The sequence below is a fragment of the Rhyacophila brunnea genome, unplaced genomic scaffold, assembly GCF_057557595.1.
Source record: "Rhyacophila brunnea isolate RB1 unplaced genomic scaffold, BYU_Rbru_1.0 scaffold_17, whole genome shotgun sequence".
Classification (NCBI taxonomy): domain Eukaryota; kingdom Metazoa; phylum Arthropoda; class Insecta; order Trichoptera; family Rhyacophilidae; genus Rhyacophila; species Rhyacophila brunnea.
Genome location: NW_028232827.1, coordinates 8,039,259 through 8,060,227, shown reverse-complemented (window position 1 = coordinate 8,060,227; position 20,969 = coordinate 8,039,259). Strand labels below are relative to the sequence as shown.

At 33.8% G+C, this 20,969-nt stretch overlaps 1 protein-coding gene across 3 annotated transcripts in view; it reads right to left on the bottom strand.

The window, feature by feature from the left end:
- Positions 1 to 14,414: 14,414 nt before the first annotated feature.
- The window catches only part of LOC147073631 (glycoprotein-N-acetylgalactosamine 3-beta-galactosyltransferase 1-like), a 40,529-nt gene continuing 33,974 nt past the window's right edge, over positions 14,415 to 20,969 (bottom strand). The window contains exons 5-9 of one of the 3 annotated variants that reach the window (XR_015070333.1): positions 20,439 to 20,577; positions 17,202 to 17,425; positions 16,605 to 16,762; positions 15,689 to 16,508; positions 14,415 to 15,317 (exon numbers count right to left, since the gene is read on the bottom strand). Coding sequence is in view for 2 of the 3 variants with exons in the window: in XM_085944143.1 (XP_085800269.1) it covers positions 16,248 to 16,508; positions 16,605 to 16,762; positions 17,202 to 17,425; positions 20,439 to 20,577 (782 nt within the window). In the remaining variant the exon portion in view is untranslated. Of the gene's footprint in view, positions 16,509 to 16,604; positions 16,763 to 17,201; positions 17,426 to 20,438; positions 20,578 to 20,969 lie in introns of all 3 variants that reach the window. The other 2 variants (XM_085944143.1, XM_085944144.1) reach the window with 2 other exon arrangements.

Below are 20,969 nucleotides of genomic sequence, written 5' to 3'. Positions count from 1 at the left end.
TTGTCGACAGGAGATGATAGTTCAGTAGCGGTCCGTATTTATTTTAATTATGTAATATATTTTCGAATTTACTTTGTCTAGAAAATATTTTGTAGCCATTCTTACCTACTGGGAGCTGTATATTTTTCGAATTGCACCTACATATTTAGCTGTTATATTGGTATGTTATATTTTTTTAAAATAGTGGTATGTACTTGTCTTAAAAACAAAATTTTTGAAATTTAAAAAAATAGTTATTTAGTTGAATAGTACCTACTTTTTACTATGTCAAATTGCCTTTGTGAAACTTTTTAATTTTAATATGTTAATGTCATGTACTTATTTTTACTAACAACTTAACAAACAAAAAAAAATCATTATCAAAAAATGTTACTTTTCCTGGAGACACATAAGTGCCCTAATAATTCTTAATAATTTTAATATTAATGACCATATTTTGATTCAGAAAGATAATATTAAAGGCTTCAAAGGTAAATATAAGATAATTTGAAATAACAATAACATATTTTTTAATAATATCAATAGCATAAATAAAAAAACCCCAGCGGAATTAAGTACCGGCCTTTACCTAACTAATCCCTGCATTACCTGTGTCCCCAAATTCCATGTCTGTGGGAAAACCCACCATTACCTACCAACCTATTTATTTAATGTAAAAATAAAATGATAATATTTTAAAGCAATATATCTACTTAGGTATATTAGATATTTTATAGCATTTAATTCAGAAAACCAAATCCGACAAACAAAAGTCACGAAGTCTTAGCTTAGGTACTTATTTTCCCATATAAATATTTATTACCTATATTCTGTTGTTCCTGATACTTTTTGTATACAAATAATAGTAAATGTGGAATTTCTGAAATTTATTGCAAAAACGTATTATAAAAATAACGGTATTTCTACAAGATACGAGGGTGGGTCAATAAGTCCTTAGAAAAGCCGACAGGTGGCGCGACTAGTACTGTAAGCGGTTTGTTTTCATGCAGCGGCACTACCGATTCAGTATGCTGCGAAGTTTCAATCAGATTGGTCGGGTTGTTGTGTGTTTCTCGTACATTTAAAAAAAAAATTTGCTTGTGGAAAATGGAAAATGGAGAAAATTGAGTTTAGAGCTGTTATTAAACATTTTAATATAAAAGGGTTAACAGCAAAGGAAATAAAAAATGAGTTGGATTTAGTTCACGGCATATCTGCTCCTTCACTTGCAACTATTTATAACTGGTTAAATGAATTTAAACGTGGTCGTACATCAACAAAGGATGAACCACGCTCAGGACGTCCTGTAGAGGTGACTACACCAGAAATGATCAATAAAATCCACGATATGGTGTTAAGTGACCGAAGATTAAAGTTGAGTGAGATAATTGAGGTTACAGGGATCTCAAAAGGTAGAGTCATTTCTATTTTACATGACAAATTGGGCATGAAAAAATTTCTGCAAGATGGGTGCCGCGTTTGCTCACAGTCGACAATAAACGCAATAGGGTGGTGGCCTCTAAAGCCCTGTTGTCACTCATCCAACGCAATCCGGATGAATTTTTTCGTCGCTTTGTGACTGTAGATGAAACATGGATACACCACTATACTCCCGAGACGAAAGAACAGTCAAAGCAGTGGATTGCGAAAGGCGAACCATGTCCAAAGAAGGCGAAAACCGTAAAATCAGCTGGTAAGGTTATGGCTACTGTATTTTGGGATGCACGTGGAATTATTTTCGTTGACTATTTGGAAAAAGGAAAAACAATAACAGGGGATTATTATGCATCTTTATTGGACCAGCTAAAAAACAAAATTGAAGAAAAACGGCCTCATTGAAACAGGAAAAAAATCCTCTTTCATCAGGACAATGCCCGTGTTCACACATGTTTACGATCAATGGCTAAAATTGAAGAATTAAAGTTCGAATTGGTCGACCACTCACCGTATTCGCCAGATTTAGCCCCCAGTGACTTTTTCCTTTTCCCAAACTTAAAAAAATGGCTAAGTGGACAACGTTTTTTTTCAAATGAAGAAGTCATCGATCGGACAAATGCTTATTTTGAGGACCTTCCGAAAACTTATTTTTCTGACGGTTTAAAAAAAATTGAGAAACGTCTAACCAAGTGTATTGAGCTCCAAGGAGATTATGTTGAGAAATAAAAAAAAAATACAAAAATAAAAACTGTTTTAATGCTTTTTTCTAAGGAATTATTGACCCACCCTCGTAGCACAGCATTGTTAACTATGTATCGATATTACAACTACCTAAGCTAATCTACAAATTAATAAACATATTTGAATTAAAATTCATTATCATTCATATTAACAAATGATACAATTTTATGACGAAAAAAACTTGTCCCGTGGAGATAATGATAAGGAGTGTCATTTTTTATCAGGAGAGATGAAAAAACTTACCTAACGTAACAACCTACTAAATCTATCATTTATACAGTACAAATTATCAAACAAAAAGCATTTCCCCGACAGAAAATAGCTTTCCTTCAATTATATTTTTGACTCAAACCAAATAATGATGATGACAACAAAAAAATACACGTAAAACTAGAAAATAATATGAGCCACCACTGGGTTATTCGTAACAATACAGTAAAATATAGTCAATTTTTAAATACGGTTTTTGGCGTAACAGGCTACATTTCCACGCAACTGGATTTTTCAAACGCTTCCTTCATTGTTCTTGTTGAGATTCCGTCACAATAACTACTATTGAAACATTCATTATTAAAAGTAAAAAATAGTAAAATAATTGAAGCAAAATTATGACCCGCACAAGAAAACGGTTTGTATGGAGATTAAAGGATTCGTGAAGAGTCATTATTTAAATCGCGGCGTCTGATTGGCCGGTTACGCAGAGAGGGTTTTACCAGAACAAATTTATTTTCAGAGCGGGTTTAGTCAGTCTCCTCGATATTTATTTTGATTTTTTGAAGAAACAGAGAGGGATTTAAAACTCTCACTTAGAACAGAAGATAGGTCTTACGAAAGAGCTCCTGCGTACATTCATAACTATTTTTTTTGAAAAATCGCCCAGAGCGGGTTTTGTAACTCTACGCCTCAAATAATGTTGCATCGGAATATTAAAACAGGCAAACAACCTCACTAAAGCGAGAAAAGCGCCGAAATGTAATAAATCATTTTATTAGCACTGCGACAGATCGTCGCTGTAGGATTGGTTTGTCGAATAGACCAAATGTCAAATGTTCAGGAGACAAAAAACAAATTTCATTATCCTATATTTAAATACATGGAGGTATTTAAATTGTTGTCTTTACAGCATATGAATGCTGTATTCATTACAATGTAATTTAAAGAAAAGGATGGTTCTGGTCCATTTAGATACAAAAAAATATTTTGCACTAAAAGGTCGATTTCGACAATCCAATCCTATAGCGACGAGATGCCTGTGGCCAGCACATAAAAAAAACCAATATCTTTATAATATTATATTCAATCAAATAATACTTTTTTTTCCCTTTTATTTTGTTAACTGTCAATTCATGGTGGAACTGCATTGTATTGTTGTTTTTATTTAATAAAACGCAATTTTTTTATAGTACTTATTCCACTTTAATTAATATATTAGGACCGGTTTCGTCCGCCTCAGTGGGACATTTAGTTCAAATAATACTTGTCGGCGATCAATGTGAAAGTCGTTTTAAAATTAATCATGAGGAAGCCCACGTAACCAGTCAATTTGTATTATATTACTTATACAGAAGCGAGGAAAGAGGTGATGTGAATCCTGCGCTTTAAACAGATGCATAGTTTCTTCATAACATTATGTAGTAGGCTCTTTGCACAGTAGAATAATATTTTGATGATGATGTCCTCAACCAAATATAACACGTTTGTTTCAGTTGAAGAATAACAATGAGAGTGTGGTAGATCACTGTCCGTTTTGATACTGGATAGTAGATCAGTCTGCTTTACCACTTAATATTCCATGATGTTTCCTTTCAGCAACAAATTGTATAAGTATATTTTTTGGTTGAATGAAATTTTATTTAAACACTTGCAGTTCAATGTAGTTTACAAAGTGTGATAAGAAAATACTTATAGTTTTAATTAACAGGTGCCACCATTCATTTATAATAATATTGTGCTTTTAAACAATCAGTTTTGCTGTCCGATCAGTCTCCGTTTCAGTTGACCTATAATAACGATAAATGACAGACTGCATTGTATAAAAAATAGCACGTAAATACTCTTCAAGAATAAGCATTACATTTAATGTAAATATATAATTGGATAGGTCAGTCCTTACACTCTATGTGTCACATAAAATATTATCGCACTAATCTCATCAGGCAGCGAGGGACGTCACGCCGCGAACTTCAATTTTGATCAATTTACAATGCTTGAGACCACTGTAGCGAGAGATCGCGTCATCTGATCGTAGCAATTCTGGTGTCAATTTGTGCGTAAAGAATTAAAGTAATACAGTAACAAAAAATTCATTTCTAACCACATAAATGGCAGTACCAAATAAAAAACAAATACTTGGTGGAGCTTGTAGTTGTAATTCTGGCAGACAGTTTCAAAATTGGTGTACCAAGATGTAAGGCGTAATTGAAAAAAAGTGATAAAGCTATATGTGTACTATATTCTATTTTTTAATAGGATTTTTAAAAACTGTTTTTTCTCCATGAAAAACTGCTCAGTATGTCAGAGTCGAAAAATAATATTTGAGAAATTTTGGCACGCGTACGTAAAAAGGTTCGCCAACCCCCTGTTATATATTAACTATCATGGGCATTTCTAGATGCCGTTAGCGGGAGGAGGGTTAACACATTTAGTGCTAACACCGCGACTAGCGTGTTTGGAGTACTTGGCCATTAGATATAATTAACGTGTTATTTAAATGTGGTAATTAAAAAGGTCAGCAGTGATTATGTTAAATTAAAGTGTTACTAAGTCGGCCTGTTAGAAATAAATCACTGTCGATGAAAAGTAACAAAACACAATTATTCATCGTTTAAAAAAATTTTATTTAAAAAAATCTTTAGGTATTCCTGACATTCCTTCCACTCATTTTAAGCAACAACAAAAATATCAAATAGGAAACATGAAGAAAATATTCACTTAATTAAGTCTAATTTCGCGGGCATATTGTTTGCTTATACACAACGTTATCAGAACATATACATTCAATGGCACTTATATTTAAGGATATTAATATGCTGGATTTATTTATCTATTTTAATTGAGAATGTGTCTAGAATTTATACAAATTTAGCAGCTGTTTTAATAAAATATTAGAATAGTTGAAACACTTATTCCACGTGTAATTTCACTGATTTGACCAGACATGAATAATTAGGTATTGAGTGTAAATAAAGATAAGTGAATATGTCATAAACCTACTTAATCTAATATTACACTTTATCTAATGAACTTAATACATAATTAATTATAACAACGAACAAATTCTGTATAAAAGAATATTTTCTCAATAACTGGTAAGAGTTAAAAAGCATTTTTGGCATTGTTTGGTGACTAAAATTCTTTTTAAATATAATAAAACCTTACATCTATGTGATAAAAAAAAAACACTCACACAAAGAAAAAACATCAAAAGTAATTAAGAATGTAAATTCTTATATAAATCATTTCTTAGGAGTAGTAAGAAAATAGTAAAAAAAATTGTAAGAAAAAATATAGAATGACATGGAAATAAATTATCAAAAATACAATATTACGTGCAAGTGGTTCCCAATAGTACAACGCAGATGTGCGCTTATGCTGACGACATAGTAATTACAAACAGATCCAAACAGATGATGATCGACCATGATGGCACTATGAAAATAAAAGCAGAAAACTCTGGGTTGCAAATAAATCGGTCAAAAACTAAGTATATGGTCAGCACACGCGATCAGGTACTGCTGCAGAATATAGACATAGGACAGCATGCATATGAAGGGGTGGACAAGTTCACGTATCTCGGATCCAGCCTAAATACCCAAAATAAGACAGCAGAGGAGATAAAAATCCGCCTTATCTCTGGGAATAAATACTGGCATGCCTGCAAGCGATTGGTGGGGTCGAAAATTCTAGGCCGAAGAAGTAAACTTCTAATTTATAAAACAATTATAAGGCCAGTGGTCACTTTTGGCTGTGAGACTTGGTGCTTAACTCAAAACGAGGAAAATAAATTAGTTGTCTTCGAGCGCAAAATACTCCGAAAAATCTTTGGACCCACGTTGGAAAGTGGGAACTACAGAATAAGAATGAACCACGAGTTGGAAGAGCTGATTGAACAGCAAACAATCATAAGATACTGTAAGTCCAAAAGTCTACGATGGGCGGGACATGTGGAGAGAATGCCTGAAGTTAGAGCGCCAAGAAGGAGATGGGCTGACGCCATAGAAGTGGACTGGCTTCATATAGGAAGACCCGGTAACTGGAGAAGTGTGGCGAGAGACCGGAGTGAGTGAAGAGCGGTTGTGGAGGAGGCCAAATCCCACCCGGGATGTAGCGCCGTGGAAGAAGAAGGTTCCCAATAGTTTTCAAATTGATTTAATAAGAATTTTTTAAACATCGACAAGTCTCTACATAAATTAAATTCTGGATTTTAACGTTTTGGCTATCTAATTATGACAATAATCATTACCAGCAGTGACGTCCCGTAGGGGTATGTGTAACGTCTTAGTTTAAAAAAATAGTCAAAGAGTAAAAAATCCTAATAAAGTAGGTACCATGGGGGAGGGTGGAGGTAGGCTGTGGAGATCTGACACAAATAGTGTTCACTAAACTTTGCCAGGCATACTTATTTGTTTTCATTGACCTAAAATTGCAAATACCACATGGTATTAGTCAATTTTTAAAATTCAATTAAACCATAGTAGATATAAGATACAAAATATTCTTTTACCTATAAAATATTTAAAATTATGTCAATACATTAAATAAAGGTGGATCGCCACTGGTAAGTACATTCGTAGGGTTGCTGCCAAAAGTTTGTAAGTTGATGATTTAGGTATTTAGAGTTAACAACAGATTAAATGTCTATATAAAAATATATATACTAGAAAAAAAAATAAAGGTCATCCGATATACAATAGAACATGCACATAAAGCACAAATAAATTAGCATTATGCCTCATTTTATAGGGCATGTCAAACTTTCAAACTGAAATTACTCCATAGCATGATTTCGAGACTTACCAACTTTTGGCAGTAACCCCACAATATTATTATGTAGTTTTTGATAAATAATATTTCCATGTTATAATAATTAAAGTAATGAATAAGAAATGCCAAACAAAATAATAATATCGTAATATATTAAAATATGAATTAAAAATAATATAGATAAAAGCTATTAAAAATTGAAATTAAATTTTACATAATGAAAATTACATACCTTGCCAGTTACGTACTTATTAATGTATATTATGAGACTATTATACTTTAGCTAGGTACATAATGAAATTTAAAAAAAGGTTGCATGATGTAATTTTCTATTATTTAGTACGTATTGAAAATTATGTACAAACTTTTTGCCAAATTAAAACAATAAAATAAATAATGAAAAATATCTTTTGATTTGACTTTTTTTTATGAATGTAAATCTTCCAAAGATTGGTTGCAATACGATTATATATACGACTGCCAGTCTTTTGTGATAATGTTGCAAACAAATAAAAGACGAAAATAAATTAGTATTATTATGAATAAAAAAATGTTATACCAAATGATTACTCCCAATAAAAAAATTATATCTAAGATACTTAGCATGCGTTAAGGAACTCAGTAACAATAAACTTGATTATGTATGTATATTTACAACCAAGCGAAGTATGAAGGAGTCAAAATGGAATAAGAAAAAAAAGTGACTAGCTTTCTACTGCCAATCAAGAAAATAAATTACTACACCCCACCATTTCTTCCCGAACAGAATGTATGTATGTGTTGTATGTACAATATTTATATTTATGATAGATCTACGACTTAAACTGTACTATAACATTGAATGCTCTTTGACATACCTTAAGCCGCATTTAGACAAAGCGAGCGAATGTTTGTTCTTCCCCCACTCCAGCGAAATTCTTATGCTCGCTCAACAAAAAGCGAGAGAATTTCGCTGGAGTGGGGGAAGTACAAACATTCGCTTGCTTCGTCTAAATGCGGCTTTTCATGTACCAGGTTCAGGCGCATACACAGAAAAATGTTTTGGGTAACGGTCCATTTTGAAAAAAATATTCATAATTTATTATTGACTTTTGGCGGGGTTAACAAAATCTAGCAAATGCCACTGACTACTTATAGCATCTCGTGGACTCCCTGCAATTTTCCAGGCACATTCCTTATACCCAGACACTCTGTATTAAGACTCTAGCAATAAGCACCTGGCCTGCAGGTATAATTAAGGATGCTCACCTACGAGTTATTACAAGCTGTCGTATCCATAAGTGGTTGTCGAATGCGCATGGACAAACTGTCATAATTATAAGGATCATCAGTGACTGTTTGTGTCGTCTGTTGTACTGTCGTTTATAAATGCTGCATCAGAATATAAAAGCAAATATTGGATGCCTAAGACAGTATCAACAATTTGTGAATGCCACGGGTATTCCGGTGGCCACTGGCCTTGCATGTCGTCGAATGCTGAGAGGAGTGGGGTCAACCCGTTAAGAAAGCTGTTTGACAGGCAAAATATCCCGGTCACGATGCTCAGTCATGCGGTCCTGACGAAGAGGAAGAAGTAATATTCCATTCACCTAAAGAATTTGTATTTTTTCCGTTCATAGGGGGGAGTCCGGACCCAAAAACCCCACTTGTGTGCATGCTTGACCGGGTGTAGCAGATATGAATATAGATTTTTACAATCGTTATGATGTATGACTTTTCGGCTTAAATTTATCTTTAAAATAGAATGAAAACGCAACAACTAGTTAATCAAAATAATAAAGTTCTCCATGAAAATATACGTTTACAATGTTTTTCCTAGGATAATTTCATACAAATCTGTAGATGTCGCTTTTTAAAATTAACTTTTAATAGGATTCTATTTAACATGCAGAATATTTTTGATTTTAAAAGGAATATAGAATCTCAATTCACCAAAATAACGAAACCATAGAGACACCAGTGGTGTAGGGTTGGGGTAGGCTGTTTAGATACCATATACCGTTTGGATATAAAAAGTGCACAAGTGTGAGTTTTCAGTCATAGTTTTTTGTTTTCATAGAACTGCAAATACAATTTGCAGATTGTATTGGTGCCGTTTGTTATTAAAATTCAATTAAACCTTGATACACTCCCTCCATGCGTAACATGGAAAATTACAAACATATAGACGAACATTTTAATTAAATATAAACAACACAGTTACGGAAATTATCCAACATAATCCCTCCGTTGTTAGAATATATCATTGATATATATCTGGCATATATATGACTAGAAACAATTTCTCAATGCTAGCATCATGTTGGATATACAAAATATCCGTAATGTACACTCATATAAGGTTAGGTATACAAAATTAGTACCAGATTATTCAGTAATAATTAATAAGCTAAGCCTGTTTACATATCGCCGTGTCAAGATAAAAGATTGTATGTTACTTTATATGCAATATTGAAATGATATTGATATAGTCATTATCTATTATATTATTACGTTACACTTTTGTATTCACAGAAGGGTTGCACTATAGAAAACAATATATTCAACGGAAGAAAAAATGTTTCATTTAAGTGAAAATAAATATCGATACATACTTTCTTTCGATACCAATACTGAGAGCAGCAAAGCTATTCTAACATAACACTTAACATCCAAAAAGAGCTAAATGTGATAAATATAATCACATTTATCACTTTATGTATTCAGGCAGTTAATTATTACAATAAAGCCTTTTGCTCATGGAGAAACTAAAATCCGACAAACTGGTTGTTGATGGAACTCACAAATTGGCCAATGACTGATGCTTCCTTCGCACACGGCGCTACTGAAACCCATTTGCAATAATAATCTCATAACCTCAAACTGTCAAGCCCATTGTCTTTCCTACTTCATTCTAAGTTTTTTCCGTAATATCTTAACGGGAAGGCAAGGCGCTGATATTAAAAAAAATCATAACAGGTAGCACAAAAACTAGATGTATCTTGGTATTCTTTTGGTAAAAAATTAATTGAAAAAAGAGTTATGAAAATTGACGGAAGGCAAAGACAGTGATGGTTGGCATTACAAAAATAAAATAGATTAATTAGTAAGTTTACATTTTTTTTTAAATGTACTAAATTGAATATAATTATACCTGTATTACACTACAAGATCCAACCAAGAAATATCGCATCAAAATAATTGAGGCAGTCATTTCATTGCAATTGTGGCAATGAATTTCAATCACTAGCGAGTTGTCATAATGAATTGCGAGTCAGTCATGGTTGTTCAATGTTCCAGTGTAATACAAATGATATACTAGGTTTGTTCCAGCGAGCATTTTGGATGGTTTCCTGATATTTGTTGCATTCCACTTGTGCACTATGTTCATAGCGGTTAGCAATCTGTTTCCACAGTACAAATTTGTTTTTGTTCGAAGGAACGAATAACTATGATTATTACCAATTGACAGATGTTATAACCTAAAACAATCATAAGTGCTAATGCAACAATATCAATTCAACACTTTTTACATGTTTTGTATAAGAAACTAGCCATGAGCCTACGAATTACGTATTCCAGCTAATAATTTATATATAACAGCATTAGCGCATCTGCTTACGAAATGTCTACACCAGTGTTCTTCAACCTTTTAACACCCGCGGCCCGGTGAACATAGGGGAAATATTTCGCGGACCGGTACTAGCCAGATATAATAACCATTATAGATAGAATTTTATTTATTAAATCTTATGTTTTAAAATAACAACTTTTGGTTAGGTTAGGCTGCATTAACATCCATTCGATTTCTCTGTTTGGTTATTATTATTGACATAGATGAAAAATTCTTTTCAAATAAATAGGAAGTCGAAAAAATTACCAATAATATGATCTTTATCAAGGGATATCCAAAGTTGAGACAATGATTGCATTTTATGTCTGGACACCAGAGTGACATCAGAAGATAGCTCGGTGAGCTTTTCTTTCTCACGAGGATCACTTGATCCTACACTTGAGCATGATTTAATATTATCCAAAAAGATTAGAGTGGAGATATTATCCAGAGGTTAGAGGTCCGCCTTTACGTAGATCTTAATTTTCAGAGAAATATTTATTACAGTTTTCAGCTAACGCTTTTAACTGTTGGCTTATGGTGTTGAATATGACTTTCTGGTTAATATCAGCAGCATTCAAAAATTCTCCCAGGATTTTATCTAGTGCGTATTCCCCGAATCGTGTAGCGATATAGTCGGTTTAAAGCATGGTGAAAGCTTACGCGGACCGGTGATAAATTCTTGCGGACCGGCACCGGTTCGCGGACCACCGGTTGAAGAACACTGGTCTAGATGGCTTAAAGCTGGTTTGAACGGGAACAAATCTAATATGTGAATACTTGTATTAAATATTGACCAAAGTGGACATAGTATGTGGCAATGTTTATAACCTGAATAATAGCCAAAGTGCTGTTATCAACATAATAATATATTGTCAAAGAGTGAGTAATATAATTTATTGTGTTTGTTTTGTAGGTTAAGAGGAATATGTCACCTCCCCCCTTCGGTAATTAGCTTTATTTTGATGTTAAAACTTTTAAAATAAAATAAATACACCCTGTGAGATCTCGAACCGTATATTAATTCATTATCATTCACCAGTACCCACAATCAAAAGAATCCTAAAAATCTTTGAAATCAGGTCAGGAAATAATCTAATACTCGTATTTGATTTTTTGATACTCAGAGCTCTATTTAATACAAGTATTCAAGTGTTAACTTACATAAAAATATGAGTAAAATTAAACTAAACATTTATAAAAATATAAATAAGACATGGCTTTGGCATTCATACATATTACAAAATATTCATCCAGTTACTTGACATTAAGTTTACGATTATAACTCTTTTAATCTATGGGATGCATTTATAATAATTGTGGAACTAAATAGTAAAGGGGATTCTGCTGAGGCAGTGTTTTCAAAAATCAAAATGCCTTCTTTATCTTGTCACCGAATCCCAATTCGATCCAATGATTATTTTTAAAACTATATTTTAGCAATAATGCCCCTGTTCTATGTACAAAGCTCCTCAATTACTAATGATGACGTCAAAGGGTTGAATCAACCCTCGAGTGCGATAGTAACATAGTAAAATTATATTAAAATAAGTCTCTATGGCAACGAAAATTAAAACAATCACATAATAATCTTATTATAATTTATATTCCCTTTGAAAATTTGACTTTGGTAAAAAGTAATACTCGTCGCAGATGAGTGTATTTTTTTAAATTTAGATGACGTGTAATAATTGCCTTGACTACCAAAGATGCATAACTTCAAAAAGTTGCTATAAAATATGACTTTGTCTGACTTTTGGTTTGATTGAAAGTACTTCTACTTCACGGAAAAGTTATAAATGGACACCAGCAAATGATGTGGGTCAGGCCACTGCAGTAATCAAGGCTTCAATTATATTATTACAAATGCTCATTGGTTTCATAATTCAGTACGAAAAGGTTAGTTTAAAATGACTTACAATGTGAATGTTTTATTGGAGATCTGACACAAAAAATAGCTATGTTGCTGATAGCTTTAAAAAAACGTAATACGATTTACTTAAGTTGTAAAGTAATTTTGAAACAGTCGAATGAATTGAATTGATGGACTTACGACAAAGAGAACCAACTACATTTTTAACTTCATAGTTTGCGTATGGAAGCCACTTTAGAGGAATGGATAGAGCACTGCACTGGTGTTTCCTGATGTATGTGCGAAATTACCACATTATATTTTTAAATTAATTTTCGTTTTGGCTGGGTCTGAATTCAAACTAATGCATACTCGTAAAAAAAGGAGGTGAGTAATACCACGAAGAAATAATAAACGAGTGTAGATTAATTTTGCGTTGCGTAATAGATGTGAACAGGTGATTTATTATTATACCAGAACGTCTAATGCCGGTCCAATTTGAACACTTTGCCCTATTACAAGACAAATGGACGGAAATGAACCAATACATTATGACGTTGAGGGTTTCAAGATGTTGCAATAATTAAAAACACAGGTCAAAAGATATTTGACCTGGAACATAGAATGAGGTACATTTTCCATTGTATGCATTGTGTGATAACAAGTTAAAACTATTTAAAAGGTTCTGTGACTGAATTAAATTGGGAAACACTGGTATAGATTATTAAAATAATTATATACAAACATCGTAATATTAGGATTTCTCTTATATTATTAAAAGTCCATGTTTCATACTCATGTGAGCGGTTGTAGCACACATTGGTTGAACAGTTTACGCTTAAGACACAATGTCAGGTCACTTTTGAAGATAGGTACTATTCAGGCACACAAATGCACTCCATGCCAATCTGCAATTAATCTCGTCAGATAGACTGTCCAAGATAGACTCACTCGATTTGAGTGCCATTGATAAGAATCGCTTTTAGTTCAGCAAAACAGTTTATCATTACTTATCTACGAGATAATCTTTAAATCTACTTCTCCTGCATCATTTCTGAAAGCCTGGGCCATTCGCTAAGACATCAACTGAGGTATTCATCGTTAATTGCGATTCCACTGTTCTCTCTCTGTTGCCAGAAGAAATTTTCTGGAAAGATGCATGTTAGGCATATCACGGAAAGACTACACAATAAACCAATGGATAAGGAAGCAGACAACAGTACGTGTTGTGATAGAGTTCGCTGAGCAGATGAAATGGGCTAACATGTTGCTCTGTGGGCATTAAACGACCACAGGGATACTCTAAAATCCGTTAGATAGACAAACTTATAAAGTTCAGTGGATGTATGTGGCAGTGTAAAACTAGATACTGGTAAGAGTGGAGGGAGCTAGGGGAGGCTTTCATCTAAGAGTGGATAGACCACGACTAACGAATGTCATTGTTATCTATTCGTAATAAGAGATAACATCAGAAGATTTTGTTGGTTCTCATTTGAATAAGTCCTTCATAAAAAAATCTGGTTAACATTTCCAAGGCACAACAATCAATATTTATTACTTGCATAATAATTGTAAATAATGATTTAAGAAAAAAAAAACATTATTTGGATATTAATTTTTGGCCTCATTAATATTATTTGAAATATTGGCAGATTTTACCTGTAGTTAAATGTTCATTAAGTTGTGATTATATTATGCTGCACATCGCGTACTATCACGTGACGTCACAGTAAGCTGCCGCTACGGAAAAAAAGTGTGTAATGTCAGAATTAATCTGCAATAACTCAGATTTATTGTCGTTCTCAACGGGAACGAACTTGATTTTTTCTTGGTATTTATAATGTTATCAGACCGATGCTCCCATCCCGTAGCACATTTTAACCTTTGAACGAACATTGCCAGTTAGAAAAATCTGCCGAAATCACCAGAACAACAATGAGGTCACCTCACATTGTACCACACTGCATCGACACCTGCATGACTCAATTAACGTTTTTTATCATTTTCTACATGCATACACATTTTCGACTCATGTCAATCGCATGTTTTTTGTTTTTAGAAGATAGCACTATGTATTTTCTATAAGAATAGGGTTGGGTTCTGTTCAAAATATTATCTATGGATGTAATATTGCAAGAAATTTTCATGTACGCACACGTAGAAACTGATAAAATTAATCGAAATTAGCATGAATAATGAATAATAATTCAAAATACTAATACGTTAAGAGTTGGCACTCTCTATCATAGAATTTACAGTTATGGTGATCATTTAAAATATTCTGCAAACTGACGAAACCATAGACTAAAGACTGTGACAGCGTGACAGTACACGACGTGCATCTCAATATAATCACAACTTTACTTTCATAATAGTGGTAACAAAATATTAATCCTAACGAAAAGCGAAAGGGCTTGAAGTACGCTAGTTTAAAATTAAATCAATTAACTTCACTTTACTAGATTATAATGGCAAGTTTTCGAAAAAATGGATATTGTTCCATTTTACCGATGGCTAAATGCCAAAAATAAATGAATAAAAAAAAGGTAAACCTAATGTCTATATACATTGTTGCTATAATATTATCTACTAATATAATGCATAATTCAATAGCTACACTTCTGTTAGACTACACTTGTATTAACAATTATTTAAGAATAATGTTGACAGTTAAAAAAAATACACATTGACAATATTATTATTGTATCCAGCGCATCTATTCTATACACAAGACTGCTATCAGCAGCTGTCGAGGATAGTTTTGTATCGAAGTATTAGCACTTATTGTAACAATTACAATAAGTTAGTATAATTGTCACAATGGCCGCGCGGTTAAAGTGTCGGCCTATAGCATCGTGGGTCCCAGGTACGAATCCTGGGTCTGGCAAGTACACATATTGTTTTTCAATTTCTGTATGAGTCAGAGTATGGACCTAATAGGTTGAGCAAATGGCTGCCATCCATTTCTCGTAAAAATAAAATCTGTTAATACAAACCTTCACTCTGTGAAGCATGATCCTATTAGGATCTAACTTATTGTAACAATTATAATACTTCTATACAAACATATGAAAAACTACCCTCGATAGCAGTCTTGTGTATACAAGAGATGCGAAGATGTAATAATGTAAACTTAAATTATAATATAATATCAGAAATAATCATCAAAATAACGGACATTGTTGTATATATCGTACCAATATACTAGAACAGTGTTAGAACCTTTGGTCACTCAAGAAGCGTACATATCTCAAAAATTACTTACGTAGGTACGGTAGTCTTCTTGCGTACTATCTACAATCCCCCCGCGCATAACAGGTTGGGAAACACTACGCTGGAGAATTTTTTTTTTTTAATTCGAAAGTGCTAACTACTTAAATTAGCTTTGGAATCCTGATTAGATAATTGTGAAGTCCGTTAGGAGATTTACAGTTTGGGGGGTATAAAAATGCGAATAATACAGTACATGTAATTAGTATCCAATTATTCGATCAGCGGTTCGAAAACTACACCGTTCACCGTCACAGTTCCGAGTTCATGTATTGAATTTCAATCGCAGTTTACCCCTAAAATACGTTCTCCTATGATAGTGGCAATTGTCGGTGATCAATCAGGATTCAACGGCAGACGCATTCGGCGGCGTCCGGCTGGCGCCGCGGCCGTCTATCTGGCGCTATTGGCATTTTGGGTGGCGGTGAGCACCTCGCTGGACGACTGGCTGACCACCTTGTCTTTGGGGGGCGAGATGCCCGGGAGGTGAGTGGCGGAGGGTTTCCCCGCCTCATCGCCCACCACGGCCGGCATCTCCATCTTGTAGTTGATGCCGTACGGCTTCAGGTGATAGATGAGGTAGTCCAGGACGTACATCTGGTTGGGGGACACGTAGTGGAAGGAAACGGCATTGTCCGAACAGCAGTCTAGGCCCTGGAGAAAAAAAATGGAGATGCATAAAGGAATATATAATTCAAATATGGTAGAATTAACGAAAAAACTTTGTTTTAATACTATTGGTTAACTTACTTCATCTGTCTTGTAGTAGATGTACTTCCAGTACCAGAAATCATTGTTGACGTGTCCGGGAATCAAATGGTGCTCGGGGACAAACGGGAAGAATCTGCCACGGCCCAGAGGGTCCCTCGAGTCACCAGCCTTGACTCCCACATTTTCCAAACACTTTCCTGTAAAGATTGCCATATGGTTCATTAGTATTACTCTCTTACAAGGCAGCCTACAAATGATAAATTATAAACTATCACTAGAATTCGCACTAACATCATGTCCGGAAATTTGTACGTATGCAGTTGGCCGTATCATCGTTCAATGTGAGCTGTTGTAATGGAAATTGGAAGATGGCTGTATATGGCAGGCTTTAATTGAATTTTTAAACCTAACCTATACCGCTACAATTTGTATTCTTAGTTCAATGAAAACAAATAAGTATGACTGACAAAGTTTAATGTGCATTATGCCTACCTCCACCCTTCACCACTGATGCATATAAAAAGCGTTCCTTTTAGCGGAACCTTTTCCAGGCAAAACACTATACATATTGTATGTTTAAAATTGATTACAATAACGTTCGCACGGAAGTTAAAATGACAAGAATGATTTTTTTACCCATTTCCACGTCTTCGGAACCGTCATGATCAGTCCTGCAGAGGCGTGGAGTAGTGAGAGCCTTGTTGACAAAGAGATCCAGCGCACTCCTGCTGAGAACGTAGCCTGCTCCCCCGCTCATGTATCCCTGCTTCACGAAGGGTTTAAACCGACATCCAAAATATATGGGATCTTGGCTGTTTTGAGCCGCTAGCATGTAACGGAGGTTTTCAACAACGACATATCTGTAATGGATAAAAGATTATGAGAATTTGACTCAGGATTATAAAATCATCAACTTTATGTTTAGTAATGTACACATAGAAATAAGTGGGCTTATGTGGTATGTAGCCAATTTTCAAGTGCATAAAGCGTCAATTACATTGAGCTTCTTTACGAGCTGTTTGTTGGCGAATTTAAAAGCGGGCGATTCAGCTACTGCGATTTGATGATTACACACAAAACTTTCCATTCGCTGAGAAGCCTCAAGCCAGCGACTATTTTGACAGAACGTAGTTCGTTTTTTTACCGGGAGGTTGCTACTGCGCAGACGCAGTAGGCCCACACGCCGGCGTGTAGTGTGTAAAGTTGACTGGCTTTCAACTTTTCTCGGTAGAGTCTTTACAACCTGCTTGTTAGCTTGTTCGATGATTATACTGGGCGACTTTACAGGCAGATTATAAATTCGCCAACAAACAGCTATACATAACGCAAAAGGAGTGTTAGGTAGAGTATACGTTTTATAACTTTGGACTTTTTTGCACTTTTTACTACACTGATACTATTCACTTGTATTAATATACGTAGGAATAATTAAATATATATAATATATGTAAAAAAAGTATTTTTAGAATATATTACATCATTTTCATCCTAGAGAGCCGGAGTGCAAAGTTATGAAGCCATATACTACATCGAATAAATACATACTATTGTAATATCAAGTAAATAGTATGATGGCAGTGTGGCTTAAGCGTCGGCCTATAGCGTCGTGGGTCCCAGGTTCAAATGCTGGGTCTGGCAAGTACATATATTGTTTTTCAATTAGTGCATGAGTCAGAGTATGGATCTAATACGTTTAGTGGCTGACATCCATTTCTCGTAAAAACAATATCTGTTAATACAAACCTCCACTCTGTGGAGGCCCATATGATCTTATTAGGATCGAACATGGTCAGAAAAAAATAGTATTGAATGTCATTTAGTAGTTTCAGCCAAAGCACAGTTTTATTGCGTTTTAATTACCTACGCAATCATGAGTCAAAATTAAAAATGTATGGAAACACCTCAGAAACATAATATTAGAAAAAAATTATGGCGCCGGACAGGATTCGAACCTGCATCCATCGGATTCCGACAAATATGCTTTACAACTTTAAGTTTTTTAAATTCTTTAAGATTTTTTCTAGGTAGGTATGTTTCTGAGGTGTTTTCAAATTAAATATATTCAATAAAAATGTTACATTCTTTATTGCATGCATCAAGTCAAATAGTGTTGCAATACAAGTACAAATGGTAGCGACACTTTTTGGTGTGTGCATTTATTCGAATAAACCACTAAGTTATTTAAAGTTGATAACTTGCAGTTTTCATAATTATATCAATTTATGTAAATTAAAAAAAATTTTGAAAATCTACGGAAAGCATAAATTTAAAAAAACAGTATCACTTTCTATCACCAAAAGCGACATTGCCGTGATATTTATTGTGTTGTTAAACTGACAATCATGCAGGGTACATAATTAGTTAGTTTTACATAATGTCGACATCTTTACATGTGGCCCTAACACTGATTTTAATATCTGAGCTATGGAAGTTTTTTTTTTTTAAATATCCATGCCCTTGCTTTTTCGTGCAAGGTGGTTGGGAGGGTTAGTTACATTGATGTGCAGTTAATTATGTTCCTCCATTTATATCTTTAATTTTCTTTATGGCCAGAATTAAATATTTTGTGTAGTGTTCTTGTGTTGTTTTGTTGTTTAGTATTTCAATTTCATGGTTATGCTGCTGTCTACATAGAATTCTGAGTTTCTAGTATACGGCAGTCGTTGATGACACAGTTTGAGATGTGTAGCCGTCACATGGACAACAGTCACCGTCCCTCAATTTAAATCTTTTTAGATAGGCTCGTACTGTTCCTTGGCCTGTTAGTACCAGTGTGAGTTTGTGTGATATTTTTATGCTCCTGACAAAAGTGATGGCAGAGTTTATACTTGGAATAAATTTCTGCGTTTCTAGAATTATCCTTCACTGGTCTCTCAAGGTTTATTTGCACCATCATTTTTTGTTAAAATTTGTTTGTATATTATAAAACTTAATTAGTTTATTGCAGACAAGATGATGGTGATAAACGAGCAATGAGCAAGAACATATTTTTTGAATTATGAATTGGTTTCATAGACAATGTTTTAAATAAGTAGCATGTTTTATAAACATATTTTTAATTTTACTTCCCGGTAGCAAACAATGAAAAATACATGCAACAAATCAAATATCATTAACATCACCATCTATACTTAATTAATGTAATATATCAATTTCTTTTATCAGAGATTTATAATGGCATATTCAATGGACAATATAAAATGCTAAAATGTCCTTCAATAAATGGTGTTACCAGTATTCAATATGGGACAATGCAATGTGGTGGATAAAATTATTATTGCCATACGCAACACAGGAAATAAATAATTATTTGTACTGTGACATACTGAAAAATATTTTAATAGCGAACAGTAATTATTAAAATTTATAACAGGCATGTTCAACGCGGATTTTGGTCAATCGCACCATAGCCCCATAGTCATGAAAAAGTAAAAACCATGTCATAATAAAATATGATTTCATTGAGATTTTGAAAGGAAAGCATTAACCACTCCTATTTTTATTGCACTAATGCAATGTTTACTCTTTCCATTATCTCGTAAAGTAAATCAATAACACCCATTCTATTTGGAAACCATTCATGAAGAATCTATTAGTGTAGATTTCAGATCGATAGTATCATTAACACAAAAATTAGTTATTTTCAAGAAAGTTGTATGGAGACCCATGTTTGGAGTATCAGACCACACCAAAATTTAAAAAAATAAGTCACTGCATTAGCAGCTGTGTATTGAATCCAAGGATAAATTAGTGTCGCTGGTGTGTATACGGTAAGTAGGCGAAAATTGAGAGCGACAGAAATTTTTTTTTTAGCTTTTTTAAACGTTTTTTATGTTGTAGTTTATTTTAAAGATATCATTTTGATAGGCTTACGTGTCATCATCAGCCTTCATGAACCAATCAGCATCGTTCCTATGATGCTCGTAGACATATTTGAAGGCTTCTTTCGTCTTGGCCCACAGATTATTTCGTCCCTCGTCCACGGGCAACGCAATGGTTGGAAGACTGGGGTCTAAAACAATAAAAATAAATGTTTATATTAAATTTTAGCCATTAAAATGTTTAAATACAAATAATAAAGAGATAGATTTAGCAATACACTCCTAGATGTAATTACCAATTCAAAATAAGGAATGCAATCCTACATAATGTTTCAATCCCTGAATTAGCATTTTTTGCACCCACCTAGCAGTGGCGAAGAGTGAAGGTAGGCTGTGAAGATTCGACATAAATAGTGCACACTAAATTTTGTCAGTCATACTTATTTATTTTCGTTGTACTAAGAATACAAATTGCAGATGGTATTGGTTCGTTTTTAAAATTCAATTTCCTATCTAGGCCGGAATCTAATGGATCCAAACCGCATATTTTGAAATGGGTCTGTTTCTGAGGTGTTTTCAAATG